Below are 16,299 nucleotides of genomic sequence, written 5' to 3'. Positions count from 1 at the left end.
AACTGCAACGCTGCTGGGTTTTTCACCCTGCACAGTTTCCTGTGTGTATCAAGAATGAGGACATCCAGCCAACTTGACGCAACTGTGGGAAGCATTGGAGTCAACATGGGCCAGCATCCCTGTGCAACGTTTTCAAGTCCATGCCTGACGAATTTGAGGCTGTTCTGAGGGCAAAAGGGGGAGGTGCAACTCAGTATTAGGAAGGTGTTCCTGATAAACAAACGTTGTATGTGTCTTTGAGCACCTAGTCAACGCTGTCTCAAACTGCGGCCATCAAGACAAAACACAGGTCAGACACTCAAGGCGAACATGAATGTTGCAATGCATCTAAAACGGGCAGTAAGGGATCTTTCCCCTCCCTGACCTACCTATGTGTGTTTAAATAACCAGTTAAAGGCTCCAGTTTGCTACAGCAGGACAATAATCCTGCACCAACAGGAAATGTGAATTATAATTCATTGACATTTTAATAGGGGTTGATCCATTTTTTTGGTAAGGGAAAATCAAGTGGAAATTACAGACATCAGGAGCCTTTTTAAACCTCAAATACACTACAAGTTTTAAATGTCTTGCATTGCGGGAAAGTTATCCTGCAACAGGGTCATCAGAGACTGTAACGTTCTTGGCTTATTTTACAAGCATTTCGCTACACTCGCATTAACATCTGCTAATCATGTGTATGTGACAAATAACATTTGATTTGATTTGATTTTGGGTGATCAAATTAAGATCCTAAATTTGTATGTATGTTTCTACATATGCAGTAGGAGACTGTTGGCCTGTGTCATTGATCTATGGCTCTTGGGGCCGATTCATCAGCACTTAATACACTGTCTGTGCAGTTAATCTCCTGTTGTCTCCCAAATGGGCCCGGCCCATTGAGAGGGCCGCTAAAAGAAGGATACAATGGAGGCTTGGCTTGAATGGGCCACAAAGAGGCCTTTTTAAACAGGCTCTCTCTTAGCCCCAGTAACGCTACCTTTCAGCTGGCTCGCATGGATCAACGGATGGATGGCCTAGGACAGGGATGCACATTTGTGCTCCACTGCTCTCACACACACACACACACACACACACACACACACACACACACACACACACACACACACACACACACACACACACACACACACACACACACACACACACACACACACACACACACACACACACACACACACACACACGCGTCCATATGGCTCGGCCAGATCAGGTCTGAAACACAGATGCTTCTCTTGCGTGATTGCTGAATAACATTACTGTGAGAGAATCTTAACTCCAGAGAAGTGTGTCAAACTCTACACTTACACACCATTCTCCCATAGACATCAATGAATGACTCATTCTCGACAAAAAGTTTCAACTTAATTTAATCCTACAGTATATGCACAAGTGATAGGCCCAAACTGATATTCCAGGTGCTAACACCTCCCCCCAGCTTCAGGCTCAGCAGGACTTCGGCCTCACCCACTCCCCCAGCTATAGCTCCCTCAGCCCCCCAGCCCTCCTGTCCCTCTTGTATTGTCTGCCTCCCTCTCCACTCCCATAGGCCCAGATTAAGCAGAATGGTAAATGAAAGAGCAGTGCGTGGCTATAGGCACAAATTACCCATCTTTCAACTCCACAGGACACTAATTGCCGGGTCTTAATTAAACATGGCAAATAAAAGAGAGAAACCTTGTACAAGTACGGGCCTACACGCAGATGGATAGCCTACACACCACACCTGAACACGCACGATTAGGCACAGACACACACAAACACACACGTGCTCGCACTTACATGCTCACACGCACATGCGCACACACACAATATGAGAATAAAAGTGAGTGAAAGTACACACACACACCACCTATACTTTCCCCCAGGCTACCCACTTTCTTCCTCTCCTCACCGACTACATTTGCAGTTTTACATTTGTGCAAATGAAAAACATGCCTTTCAAGTGTAGAATATCATTTGGAGTTCTATTTTCGAAGGGTAGACTCTAATAATTACACGAGGCAGTGTTTGCCCTAGGTGCTAAGAGTGAGAGGAGTGAGCTAAGACACTCTCAGTTCACAAACTTGGCAGCCTTTTCTCTGCTTCACTTCAGAATCACCACCAACGGTGTACAAACGATGTACCAAAGATTCATGACAACTGAATCTCATCCATACAACTGCGTAAGATACTCGTGACAGGTTTTTACGTCCACTCCTTATGAATAAAATCATTACTGAAAGCTCATTGCATTTAACATACCAGTCACATTGTAGGTTTTATTTAGATTTTCCACTGTGTGTGTTTACAGTAAGTCTGCTCTGTGTGAGTGCGGCTGCAGGGCTCAGTGGATTTCCTAAGAGGCTTGCTCTGAGCACCACCAAGGACTTGATACTCTGCTCTGGAGTCTGACTGCAATGTCACCTTGGAAGGATTCTCTCTCTCTCTCTCTCTCTCTCTCTCTCTCTCTCTCTCTCTCTCTCTCTCTCTCTCTCTCTCTCTCTCTCTCTCTCTCTCTCTCTCTGTCTCTGTCTCTGTCTCTCTCTCTCTCTCTCTCTCTCTCTCTCTCATACTCCCCAGCTCCTCCCCTAAATAAAGACTGTAGTAGATTACCTAGTTTAGCTCACAACAGAGCTAAAAACCATTATGTTCTATTTTTTTGTGTGTGTGTATACCTGCCTGTGTGAGTGCGTGCCTGTGTGTGTGTGTGCTTTGTGTGCGTGTGTGCGAGCGTATCTTCTCCAGTTGGGGAGATATCGTCTGGGATTACTGTTGGGCTGGCTGGCGGGGGGAATGACTTGGAGACGGGCACGATGACGAGTAAAACCTGGATAACGTGATTGAATTTCACAGCCAAAAAGTCCAACATAACAGCGACTAAGAGGCATGAAAAAGCCCAACATCAATCTTTTCTCTCTCTTTTGCAGTAGCCTCTTCTCTATCTCTCAGTTTCTCTGTCGCTCTCTCTCTGTAGCTCTAGGTGGCAGGGTGAGGGCGTCAGAGCAGAGGGGTTTTGGAGAGTAAAGGGCTGAGGTTACATGACATAGGCATCCAGAGGTCAAGCCCTGATAGAGGGCCGCGGGGCCTCTCTCTCTCTCTTTCCACTGGAGATGGTATGATATGCTGTTTTACTGCCCACAGATGGTCCACATGAACCACACACACATGCAGACACACACACACACATGCAGACGTACACACACATGCAGACGTACACACACATACACAAACTCAAGCACGAACGCACACACACACACACACACACACACACACACACACACACACACACACACACACACACACACACACACACACACACACACACACGGTCACAAAAATGCTCATGTTCTTCCTATTCATGGAACTCGTCCCATTTTTGTAGGGTATTCCCATTCTAAATGTCTTGTTAGAAAAGTATAGGCCTCGATTGCGTCCAGAGTTCAAAGGATTCCATAGGGTTTAATGAGACACCACTCTACAACAGATGGAGTGACACCAGTAACCTGGCAACGATGGTCACAGATCAGAACAAAAGACCAAGGGAGAGGATTCTCCCAGTTAGCCCCAGACTGATCAGTCTCTCTCTCTATCTCTCTCTCTCTCTCTCTCTCTCTCTCTCTCTCTCTCTCTCTCTCTCTCTCTCTCTCTCTCTCTCTCTCTCTCTCTCTCTCCCTCTCCTTCTCCCTCCCTGTATCTCTCTCCCCCCTTGTTCGATCTCTCCGTCTGCTAGCCGGGTTGGCGCTATGCTAATTAAAGTAGCTGGGAGTGTGAATCGGGGAGTCGGGGAGTGGAGGGGCGGATTAGGCCGATAAGTATCAGGAGTAAAGAGAGACTGAAAGAAATTCATTTCAACTCTAATAATAAACCCCTCTGTTTGAACACCAGAGCGGGTACACTGCCACTGCTTCCAACTCCACCGTCGACACAAATCCCATTTGTTCTTTTGTGGCGCACAAAACAAATGACTTGGAGGAGCAGCTTTGACTCTGAATGGTAGCAGCAGGGCAAGTCGCACTACAAGGCTACAAGGCTTCAGGCCTCGAGCTCCGTTTTCAGCCAGCTCCACTGCCGAGGTGGTCTAAGCGAGTCAAGGTATCGTGGGATCAAGGTATTATGATATACTTTGACACTATGTATTGTTGATTTGATGTATTTATGTATGGAATGAATAAGTAATGGAGTGAAGTATGAGTTAGTCTAACACATATTACATGGAGGTGTGACGTGGAAGGATATTACAATTGTAATCATTGTTATACAGTACATTCTCAATTTCCATGTCGCCTGTTAACAGCCACCACTCCAGCCTCACAAACCTGTCACTCCCATTGACAGAAAACATGAGTGTGGTTATGTTGTCAGCAGTGGAACATGTTTCGAGTAAGACAGGTAGCCATGGCTCAGTCCTAAAGATCTGGTAGTTCTCATCCCTGCCGTTGGGCTAGATACATATCAGTGTCGTTCATTTGTCAAACAGAGGCTGTAAAAGTATTTGTGTGTGTGTGCGTGTGTGTGCGTGTGCACGTGTGCGTGTGGAGTGTGTGTGTGTGTGGAGAGGGATAAGCTATGGTGAGTTGGTTTGATGCAATTAAGGATTGGTGGTGGCTTCTGAAGACAGATGGGCTGTTTCTCTCTCTCTCTCTCTCTCTCTCTCTCTCTCTCTCTCTCTCTCTCTCTCTCTCTCTCTCTCTCTCTCTCTCTCTGTATGTGTCTCTATGAGAACCACATGAAATGAGAAATCTGTTGATGCTGAAGACTCCTCCCCTCTCATAGAAGCCCCCCGCCCCATGACACACACACACCACAGCAGCCCTGTTTCTCACCCTCTCCCAGACATCTGGATACCATGTCAGGCAGGCAGGCAACAGCTGCACCGGCCAGGTCAACAACTTGTCCATGGTGTGCTGCACAAGCTAAGAGGCTCAGGCCACCTTTGTCTACCCTCTCCTTTGGCTCCCCGGGTACCTGACTCTAGGCCCCCTAGGCCCCTGTCTGCCCTGTCTCTGACACTGTCGAGGGCTAGTGTAAAAAACAGTTACCCCAGAAGCACCAGGTATCTGATTCCTTCATAACAGCCCCTCTCAGTGGTGCCCTGAAAGGAGCCATTTTTAACACGCACCGAGTCATTACTGGGAGTCAATGGAGCTCAGCTTCTGGTCCCGTTAATCGTCTCCCATGAACTGCTTTACTTTGAATGAGCACTAATTCTAATTGACACATTTGGTGTCAGAAGTGGGATCCCAATTTGTACATCCAATTAGTTTCCAAGACATACAGTAAAGTACTAACTCAGGTGGGACCCTCTTCTTCAGTCTGTTGTGGATGGAGGACTGAAAGCCCTTTGTTACCGTAGAGAACCCACCCTGGAAGGGGAGTGTGCTGTTATATTTGGCAGAGATGTGTTTTAACTTGGGGTCCAGTCAGTAGCTGACTGATGCCTCTTGGATGGTCAGTTGTATATTCAAGGGTGATGGAAAAGAGTACAGAAACGTGGAAGACACTGTCCTGGGTATACCAATAATTGACTTCAGCTCAATGTGGACAAGACTTAGAAATATGACATTTGTGTCTCACCCTCATCCATCCATCCATCCACCCAGCCTCCCATCCATCCATTAACCCAGACATCCAACCATCCATCCACCCCTCCATCCATCCTCGCAATAAGACATCTGACAAAGGAACAATTTGTCAATCTTTGGAATTACTTTGTCCAGTGGCCAAACTGTAAACTACATTTGTCCACAATAACTGGTGTGAGCATTACACAAGCACACCATCTTTTTTTAAATGTTATTTTCATGTCCTGGACATTTTTTTTCAGTGACCTTTTCAAAAATGTTATTTGGACTGACCTTTTCAAGCTTTTTTCAAAGCCTCCCAGAATTAGATTATAAGGAAAGTCGCCTAACGAAATTACTGCCACAATTCAGATACCTCAGGCTTTCACATGACATCATTTAGCCACATTATTGACAACAAAAAAAGAAAAATTTCCCTTTTAGTCATGTTTTTACTTGAATCAGTCAGTGAGCTATAAATATGTATAATGGTCTAATTCCCCCGTGGGGGTTGTGCTAAGAGAATGGGACATTGAGCTGACCTACTAACATGGCTGAAAGCTAAACAGAGCCTCTGATATGGACTGCCAACAACAACCACATCACATGATCCGTGGAGGACCAATCCCACTCTCCCAATGATGTTTGCTTTTCAGACAGGAAAAATATGACACCAAATGCTGTTCGGTACGGAAGTCCAGAGAGGATCACCTCATAATAGAAGTTGTTTTTGTCGAGATCACAAGATAAGCTCCATAAATAAGAGTGGATGCATTGATGATGATAGACCAGAGATGATAGATCAGCGCATCCGTTTGCATTTTGATCAGTGATTAACTCAGGCAGAAACTGCATTCCGTCTGTCAGTTATAGATGGCTTCCAGTATTGTCTCCAATACAATTTTAAAGACAGGTAAAAGTATGGTTACACTACTATTTTAAACGGATGGAATGTGGAACGTTCCGTGCAAGAAGAGTTAACATTGACATCTCTTGTTGCAGGCTACCAACGAAGGTTTGCCAAAGTTCACCAGGCTATCACCAGACTATAGTATTTCAATCTCTTGAATAGTTTTAACAGGGAGGTCGGGGTCTGTCGATAGCAGCTGAAACTTAGTCGCAAACAATAATTAACAAGTAGTGCAGAAAAATAAAACTAGTAAAAACAGCTGAAGTGGGTCACATGTTGAAGTAGCTAATTACTCCAACATTTCATGTAGGCTACAGTCTATTTGTCACTTCAGCCACAAATGGTGGGCAAAATCTTGTGGTGCTTATTGGTTTATTCGGATCGCCATGAGCTTTTGTCGAAGCAGCACGACAAGTGACAAAACACTAATCGGTGGTGTAAAGTGCTAAAGTAAAAATACTTTAAAGTACTACTTGAGTCTGTTTTTTTTTTGGGGGGGGGGTATCTGTACTTTACTTTACTATTTATATTTTTGACAACTTTTACTTTTACTTCACTTACATTCCTAATGAAAATGATGTACTTTTTACTCCATACATTTTCCCTGACACCCAAATGTTCTTGTTACATTTTGAATGCTTAGAAGGACAGGAAAGTGGTCCAATTCATGCAATTATCAAGAGAACATACCTGGTCATCCCTACTGCCCCTGATCTGGCAGACTCACTAAACACACGTTTGGTTTGTAAATGATGTCTGAGTGTTGGAATGTGCCCCTGGCTACCCGTAAATAAAATAAAATAATCAAAATGGTGTCGTCTGGTTTGCTTAATATAAGGAATTTGAAACGATTTATACGTTTACTTTTACTTTTGATATGTAAGTATATTTTAGCAATTACATTTACTTTTGATAATATAGTCAATTTAAAACAAAATACTTTTAGACTTGTACTCAAGTAGTATTTTACTGGGTGTCAGTCATTTTCTATTAAGGTATCTTTGCTTTTCCTCCAAGTATGAGAATAAGGTACTTTTTCCATCACTGACACTGATATACTGATAGACAAGGACAGCCACACTCATTGTAAATACAACGATATACAAACAATATAACTCATTTAACTAATAATGTATGTGTAGATTGTGTGTGTTAGAGTGTGATATAGTTTGTATGTGTGTGCGTGGGTTTGAGTGTGTCATTTCAGTCCCCATTGAGCCATGAGATGTTGTTTTATCCATTTTTGTAAATGTAATTTTGCATTCTGCATGAGTAATTGGAGATTGGAGTTCCATGCAATCATAGCTCTGTATAATACTGTGCGTTGCAGCGAATTCGTTTTGGACTTGGGGACTGTGAAGAGACCTCTTGTGGCATGTCTTGTGGGTATGTATGGGATGTTATCTCAATGACATTCAATTTAGCATCAAAATAAAGGCGCAAGTTTAAGTATGTTCCACCTGAGCGAGTCTGACCACAAGTCAGAGACCACTATGATGACACACCAAATGCGTTTGATGGATCCATTTAGTTTTCTTCTAATGCCTCTTAAGGGGAAAGTAATCCAAAAGTAACTGAAAGTAATCAGATTAGTTACTGCATTTGGGTAATCCAGAAGTTACATTACGAATAAACATTTTGGACAGGTAACTTGGAACTACAACATATTACATTTAGAAAGTAACCTACCCAACACTGCTTATATCCAACTGCAGCACAGTGTGCTACCATGTCCAATGGGAATGAGGTGAGGGAATGAGGTGTGAGGTGTCTAAAAACATGCGTTGTTTACGATTGTTCGCATTGGATGGTCAGAGACAACGACTATCTTGTCATGTCGCAGTAGACTGGAGGTCCTGAAGTGAAACACTGGCTGCAGGGAGGGGTGAGAAAAGATTGAGGACAGGACTGACGGCTAAAGGGAAGACACTCCTGGTCTATTCTTTTCCCTCTTCTTCTTCTTCCTCTTCTTTTTTTTCTTAAAACAAGCCCTTGATTGATTCATGTTTCTGGTGGTGGACTAGGGGCTCCCGAGAGAGGGTGAGAGATCCTCTCTAATATGCAGCGAATTTTACAAGGAGCGGTGGGCTTGAAAGTGGTGGGAAGAAACGATTCCAGCCAAGAGTATAAGGAGTGAGAAATCCATCAGGAATGCAACCCCAACTTGTCTCCCCCAAGCCCCCTTCTCACTCGGACCCAACAGCTGTTGCTATAACTCCACTGTATTTTCCCTTCAGTGTTACTTAGAGAAGGAAAAAGGAACGTACAGAGAACAGAGGAGGTGTCAAAACTGTACTTAAGTGCGAAGAAAGAACTGCTCTCTGGCCGGCTTGGAACAGCTGAAGTCTTACGAGACCCTTTACGTATGTCGGAATGAAAAAATTGGACGCATTTGATAAATACGAAACGGTGTGCGAAAAAACAATAGGCTTGAAAATATGTGGACGTGCGAGAAGAACGAGGATGGTGCCAGAAAATGCCAAAAGCGGTGGCAATCCTGGCTGAGAATCCCCCCAAATCCAGCAATAACACTCATCAACGACAACTGGGTGCCAAAGAAAGCCAACAAACACTATAAAAACACCATTGACAACTAAAAACCTTAAACCCTCCATAAACATTCAGCATTTAGCATGGTGCATAGGCCCACACCACAGGCTAGTCATACAGTAATATCAGTAATAGATTTACTTCCAAGACATATGAAAAGCAAACCGTTTCCCAAATTGAAATTTAATAAATGTTCTATTAATTTTACAGCCCCCCCCCCCCAACCCAATTAAAGAAGGAAGGCCACAATGATGAAACATTCCCCCCCAAAATTGGCACAAGCACAGCTATTTTGCATTCCGTACCCCTGCATTACAGTAGACCTGATGATGTTGTGTTGTGCTCTCAGACATCTCCCCTTATGGCTGACTCTCACACTGAAAACCATACTCACTCCCTACAGAGAGGACTAATCCTATAGGGTATCGTCATCCACGCTGTGCTCTCTCTCACTCTCAAGTGTTGAGGAGTAGGTGCTGGCTCTGACACGCTCTTCTGTTGTTCTTGACCCATAGAATCTCAGACAAGAAAGTACCACATGTGGGACTTCTGAGCTTGTGATTAGTACTAGTATAGAGGTGTGTTGAATGTGTGTGTGTGTGTGTGTGTGTGTGTGTGTGTGTGTGTGTGTGTGTGTGTGTGTGTGTGTGTGTGTGTGTGTGTGTGTGTGTGTGTGTGTGTGTGTGTGTGTGTGTGTGTGTGTGTGTGTGTGTGTGTGTGTGTGTGTGTGTGTGTGTGTGTGTGTGTGTGTGGATGTTTAACTATGTTTACTAATAGTAAACAAACAAAAATTTGACCAACTGGGGACATTTTGTTAGTCCTCGCAAGTTCAAATGCTAATTTTAGGGGTTTTAGGATTAAGGTTAGAATTAGTGTTAGAAACAGATTTAGGGTTAGGAGCTAGGAATAGGGTTGAGGTTAGGGTTAGAGTTAAGAGTACGGGTTAGGGTTAGGTTTAGAGTTAGGGGTAGAGAAATAGGATTTTGAAAGGGACTGAATTGTATGTCCCCACAAGGGTTAGGTTTAGAGTTAGGGGTAGGGAAAATAGGATTTTGAAAGGGACTGAATTGTATGTCCCCACAAGGTTAGCTGTACAAGACTGTGTGTGTGTGTGTGTGTGTGTGTGTGTGTGTGTGTGTGTGTGTGTGTGTGTGTGTGTGTGTGTGTGTGTGTGTGTGTGTGTGTGTGTGTGTGTGTGTGTGTGTGTGTGTGTGTGTGTGTGTGTGTGTGTGCGTGTGCGTATGCGTGCGTGCGTGCGCGTGCTTGCTTCGTGAGCAACTGGAGGAGCTGGAGAAGGCTTTTGAGAGGACACACTACCCGGACGTGTTGGTGTGCGTGCATGCATCTACAGCATGTCCTACCTGTACACGGGCCTCTGTGAGCTTGGTCCTCTGGGCCAGCTCTTCTCTGGTGTAGATGTCGGGATAGTGTGTCCTCTCAAAGGCCTTCTCCAGCTCCTCCAGCTGTTCGGCCGTGAAAGTGGTGCGACTGCGCCTCTGTTTCCTCTTCAGGGGAAGGTCCGGCTCCGACTCCACATCTGAGCCTTCGTCCATACGGCTACCTGCATCGGGGACAGAGACAGACAGTTGGTCTTCTTGTGTAATTCAGTCGACTGATGGACACCGTACCATACTGTTGAAGTGAAATGCAGTTCAGCAGTCAAAAATTATTTTTTACGTTGCTTTTAACACATTTATGGCAGTACCACTCTGTGTGATTTCTTTATTCGGGCTGTACATTCTTGGTTCTTGGCAATGATGATGCAGATTGTTGACATGCATGACTGGTCATAGCGATCAAATGTCCAAATGACCTTTGTCATGTCATAGTATACAATGCCCCGTTTACATCATTGCACCTCCCATGTCATACAACGAAGCAAACCTCTAATTAACCATTATAGCAGGTGGCATATCAAGGTTGTGAAAGCATTACGACAACTTACGATGGCGAAAATGTATTCAAATGTACATAGTTTGAGAATCACCATATTTGAATTTCAAGTACTCTATATATAAATATATATAATATGTCTACCGAAATATTACATTTAAATTGACATTTAGGTCATTTAGCAGACAAGCTTATCCAGACCGACTTGCAATCAGTGCGTTCAGGTATGTGAAACAACCACCTATCACAATCAAGTAAAACCTTCAAAAGACAATTAAAACGTTCCTTAAAACAGCAGTTTTCCACAGTTTCAAGTTGACATTTTAGTCATTCAGCAGACTCTCTTATCCAGAGCAATGTGAATGCATTCAACTTAAGTGGGTAAATCAACCACATATCACAGTCCTTCCAAGTGAAACCTTCTTTAAATGAGCCGCTATCTGCAAAACCAGGGCTAGCAGTTAAAAAAGACAAGCGTGGGTTTGAGTGCAAGAAAGACGTGTTAGTAACAACCATGGAGAGATGTTGTTCACCGAGGGAGGCAGTGGTTGATACACGGGGAGGATGGCTGTGTCCTCCAGTGACATGCCCTCCTATGGCTCCTCTAAAGGGAATGCGACTGTATTTTCTTCACTGTGTGGTTATTTATATGAGAGCCTTTTCTGTCAACACAATCCGGCATCAGTACACAGAATGCCCTGGGGCGGGTAGCTCCGATTGGAGGGGGGCGCTAATCTCTCCAGACCACCTTGGCGATCCGTGTAGCACTATTCTTCCACCATGGCCTGGGGCGCAACGCGACAACAAACTGGCAGTGTGTAAATATTGCCAATATATTATTGTGTGGCGGGGATTGAATGAAATCAGTGCCACACAATATACAATATACCCATGCTGGTGTTTTAAAATAACCACAGTGACAGATTATCGGGTAAATACAGCCATGGGTTTTAATTACGGTGCGTGGTTGGCGTTGTGCTGGGGTAGAGCATGCAAAGGATGAACTGCGAAGATGCGACGCCATTGTTTCCAATGAAATGTGTAAATCGGGGTGCAAATAGAGCAAGTGGCTACTGGTAATGGGATGCCGTGTGCATAGAATTACATACATCATTTAATAGGATCTCTGTGGCCGTATGTATGTACACCAGGGACAGCATGGGACTTCACAGTGGTGAGGTTCCATACAGTCCCTTGTTTGTGACATATTTGTTTACGAACAGGCTGTTTGAAATTAAATGTAGGCCATTTCACCAAACACATTCATTCAGGTTGGCCAGTTGGACATTGAATGTCGACACACTACTCAAGACACCGTGCTGCTGTCAAACCATAATAATAATAATAATAATAATAATAATGCATTTTTTTTAACTGTATCAAAAACACTCATGTTCAAAGTGGACACAGTGTACACTTGAGTACACATTGACAGTCAGGTCTGTCCGTCGCCCAGCCCTTGCGGACAGCAGAGAGGGTCGACGAGGGTCCCCCTTTCTCATTTCCCTGGGTGTTTAAGGCTATATATATTTATTGACAGTGTTTGGGGGCAGTGAGTGTGCATGAGAGCTGATCCTTCTCCAAATGGCCCTCCACACCCCCGGCCGCCTGAAGAGGCTCAGCTCTCCAGACACAGGGCCCTAATCCTCCCCATTGCTTCTCCCTGCATTTAAGCCATTCCACATTAGGGATGGCTGCACAGCCGCCTCTCGCTGCTCTCATAGATATGCATGGAGCTAGGGATGGAGGAAGGAGAGGGGGGAAAGAGGAGGATAGGATAGGAGAGGGGAGATGAGAAGCAGAGCCTGCCCGGGGAGGAGGGGAGATAGAGGAGGAGGGGTAGAGGGGAGGGGGAAAAGAGGGGTGCAGGTCCCAGGCTGCCGCATCAGTGGCCAGGCGATTATGGGGGGAGTTGACTGGTAGCAATGCTGGCTCTGCAGTGGTGGGGAGAGGGGATGGAGAGAACGAGAGAGAGGAGTGAGGGAGGGAGGGGAGAGTGGGATAGATGAGGGAGGTCAGTGTCCCTGCTTCCTCCTTGTGTCCCTCTCAGCGCTGATATGCTTTAGTACCGTGCCTCTGACCCTGTTTGCCTCCACAGCCTACCAGGACTGGGTCTTGGTCTGGGTCTGGGCGGGGTCTGGTTGGGTTCCGGGTCTGACAGACATGCCTTCTCCCTTATGACAGACTCCTTTCTCTTTTCTCTGCTCTTTCACGGCCTCAGCAACGCAGGGCAGTGGCTGCCCAGAATAATGTTTTAACATTTGATTTATTTACCCATTTAAAAAATAGAACTCAACCACACATGTGGATATGTTGCATTTCAAATCATGAAGTGTAACACAATTCCTGTGCTACAGGAAAGGATGGCTATGGAGGAACTGTGACTGGCGCTCAAATCAGACCTCTCCGATAACAGGAAGTGGCAACAGTCAAATGTGGACTCAAACTGGCAGGGTGATTCTGGGCGATATTTCCATACGGATCTCGGAATGACAGCTGTGATTCTACATTTGAGTCACTGTCACTGATTCTAAACTCATTCAGAATGGTTGGGCATACGGGTGGGTGAGTATGCATGTCTTTGTTTGTGCGTGTGTATTTCTGTGTATGCATTTGTGTGTGTGTGTGTGTGTGTGTGTGTGTGTGTGTGTGTGTGTGTGTGTGTGTGTGTGTGTGTGTGTGTGTGTGTGTGTGTGTGTGTGTGTGTGTGTGTGTGTGTGTGTGTGTGTGTGTGTGTGTGTGTGTGTGTGCGTGTGTGTGCGCGTGCTTGTGTGTGTGTGTGTGTGTGTGTGTGTGTGTGTGTGTGTGTGTGTGTGTGTGTGTGTGTGTGTGTGTGTGTGTGTGTGTGTGTGTGTGTGTGTGTGTGTGTGCGTGTGGTGTATGTACCATGTGAAACCTGGGAGGTTTTCGAGGGGCAGATATGATGAGAAGTGTTGAGGTACTTGAGAGGGTTAGCAGGGCTGTATAGTAATAACGTGTCAGCCTGTGCCTCCTGTCTGCTCCTTTCTAGTGTTCTGATGAAAGCCCTGGGGGGACAATTGAGAAGTGCAGAACCTGGGTATGGCATGCAACTCTTACAGCTCTCACGCCAACAGCACCAATAAACTTCAACACTGCGAGAAAAACAACGCTGGTATGCATTTAAAGGCTTCAAAATACATCGGTAATGACACTTGACACTTGTAAATATAGTAGTCTTACTCTGAATATAACTGTTCATCAAGACACATAGGACGGGAGTGATGCAAGCAACTCTGGGGATTAGTCATAGGAGTCTGTGGGTGGATGCACATTCATTCTATGCATTTGTTTGTTCATGTGACTGTATTCCTATGAAGTGAAGTGAAGTGAAGCGCCACAAGAAAAATAACCAAACCCACAAAAAATAAAGGGCTCATCAACCTGGTTTGGACTCTGGGCAGGCTCGGTGGTTTAATTAAACAAGGAATTATGGGATTAGATGGAGACTCTCATTACAGGCCACTGGAGGAGTCTCACGGTGGATGTCTTTTTGTCTCTCCCCCATCCTCACACCCCCTACACAGCCCCAAAAGCTCACGCTTGACAATTCTCAACAGATTACATGTGGACGCAGGACATGAGGCCGCATTAATTAAATAAATTCCTAGTGCCAATTTCTCTTCACATAAAGATTTTTTTTTTTAAGTGGCCCATAGATTTTCAAGTAAAGATCTACACATACATCGTATATATCCCTTTGTTGTTGTTTTGGGGGAGGTTTTGGGGGTGTTGGTGCAAAGCGATTTGCTGTTAACTCGCCATGACAACATTTGAGGCTGGTGCAGTGGGCCAGCAGATCACTTTCCAGAGGCACCTTGGAGTGCTCGGGTGGCTAGTGGCCGCAGCCTTTCGTTCCACAGACGGCATGGAATTTATTTGTTCTCTTCTGCATGATTTAGGGGGGGTGGGGGAGGGGCGTAATGGCACAGTATCCATCCTCTCTTTGCATCACTTTGTTTACTCTCTCGCTCTCCCTCTATGTCGCTCTCTCACCCTCTCTATTTCCCTCCCTCTCTCTCTCCTTTTCTCACTCTCTCTCTCCCCCCCCCTCTCTCTGTGTCCCTCTCTCTCTGTGTCCCCCTCTGCCCCTCTCCCTCTCTCTCTGTCATCCCACATGGTTATCTGTGAGAGGATTTGGCCCGATGTCAGAGACCGATCTTCTTCATGTTTGGAATCACCTTCAGACCCCCACTTCTCTCTCTGTCTCTCAAATGTATTTTTCTATGTTATTGTGTGTTTGACTAAACAGAAGCTGAGGCGACGAATCTTAACATGCAACGAAGAGGCTGGCAAGGAGTTCCACCACCGCATCTCCACGCTGTGTCCTGATCTGACGGTAACAACCTTAACGCCGCTGTACGCCCAGTATCACATGACCGTGGCGAACAACGACCGCCGAATGAAACTAAATAAAGTTTGACAGCAGCCCACTGGAACTGGAAGGTCAGCGCCTCTCTGCCGATAATGGAAAGGGAGATTATGGTAATGAAGCAGACGCTGCTGGCCGATAGAGAGGCTCAACCTGGACCTCATCTTTGTCTCCGCCAGATCCCATGATTGGCATGCTAGGTCTTATCACGCAAATAGGACCATGGCGAGGCAGACGAGCAGACCCCCCCCACGCCCAATACAGGGGGACAACGGGCGAATGTGCCACGGCATAAATAAAAGACATGCTGCCTTCCCCAGTGTTTTGGTTTCACTACGAAGAGCCAGTCGGTTACAGAGGGTGCCAGGGCTGATTATAATGGTGACAATTTTGCCTTTTGAATGGGATACATACAGTGCCTTCAGAAAGTATTCATACCCCTTGACTTATTCCACATTTTGTTGTATTACAGCCTGAATTCAAAATGTATTAAATAGATTTTTCCCTCACCCATCTACACACAATACCCCTTAATGAGAACGTGAAAACATGTTTTTTTTTATTTTTTACAAATCTATTGAAAATGAAATACAGAAATACCTAATTTACGTAAGTATTCACACCCCTGAGTCAATACAGCGATTACAGCTGTGGCTCTTTCTGGGTAAGTCTAAGAGCGTTGCACACCTGGATTATACAATATTTGCACATTATTCTTTATCAAATTCTTCAAGCTCTGTCAACTTGGTTGCTGATCATTGCTAGACAGCCATTTTCAAGTCTTGTAATAGATGTTCATGCCGATTTAAGTGAAAATTGTAACTAGGCCACTCAGGAATATTCAATGTCGTCTTGGTAAGCAACTTCAGTGTATATTTGGGCTTGTGTCCTGCTGAAAGGGGAATTTGTCTCCCAGTGTCTATTGGAAAGCAGACTGAACCAGATTTCCCGCTGGTATTTTACCTGTGTTTAGCTTTATTCTGTTTCTTTTTATCCGAACAAACTCCCTACAA

General features: G+C 45.0%; 1 protein-coding gene across 2 annotated transcripts in view; it reads right to left on the bottom strand.

The window, feature by feature from the left end:
* The window catches only part of LOC118361257 (paired box protein Pax-7), a 67,858-nt gene that overhangs the window by 28,183 nt on the left and 23,376 nt on the right, over positions 1 to 16,299 (bottom strand). For both annotated transcript variants that reach the window (XM_035741047.2, XM_035741048.2), the window contains exon 6: positions 10,365 to 10,564. In XM_035741047.2, the coding sequence (XP_035596940.1) occupies positions 10,365 to 10,564 (200 nt within the window). The remainder of the gene's footprint in view (positions 1 to 10,364; positions 10,565 to 16,299) is intronic.

Source organism: Oncorhynchus keta, chromosome 28 (assembly GCF_023373465.1).
Source record: "Oncorhynchus keta strain PuntledgeMale-10-30-2019 chromosome 28, Oket_V2, whole genome shotgun sequence".
NCBI classification, from domain to species: Eukaryota; Metazoa; Chordata; class Actinopteri; order Salmoniformes; family Salmonidae; genus Oncorhynchus; species Oncorhynchus keta.
The sequence above is the reverse complement of the archived record's forward strand: the minus strand, read 5'-3'. Positions and strand labels throughout refer to the sequence as shown.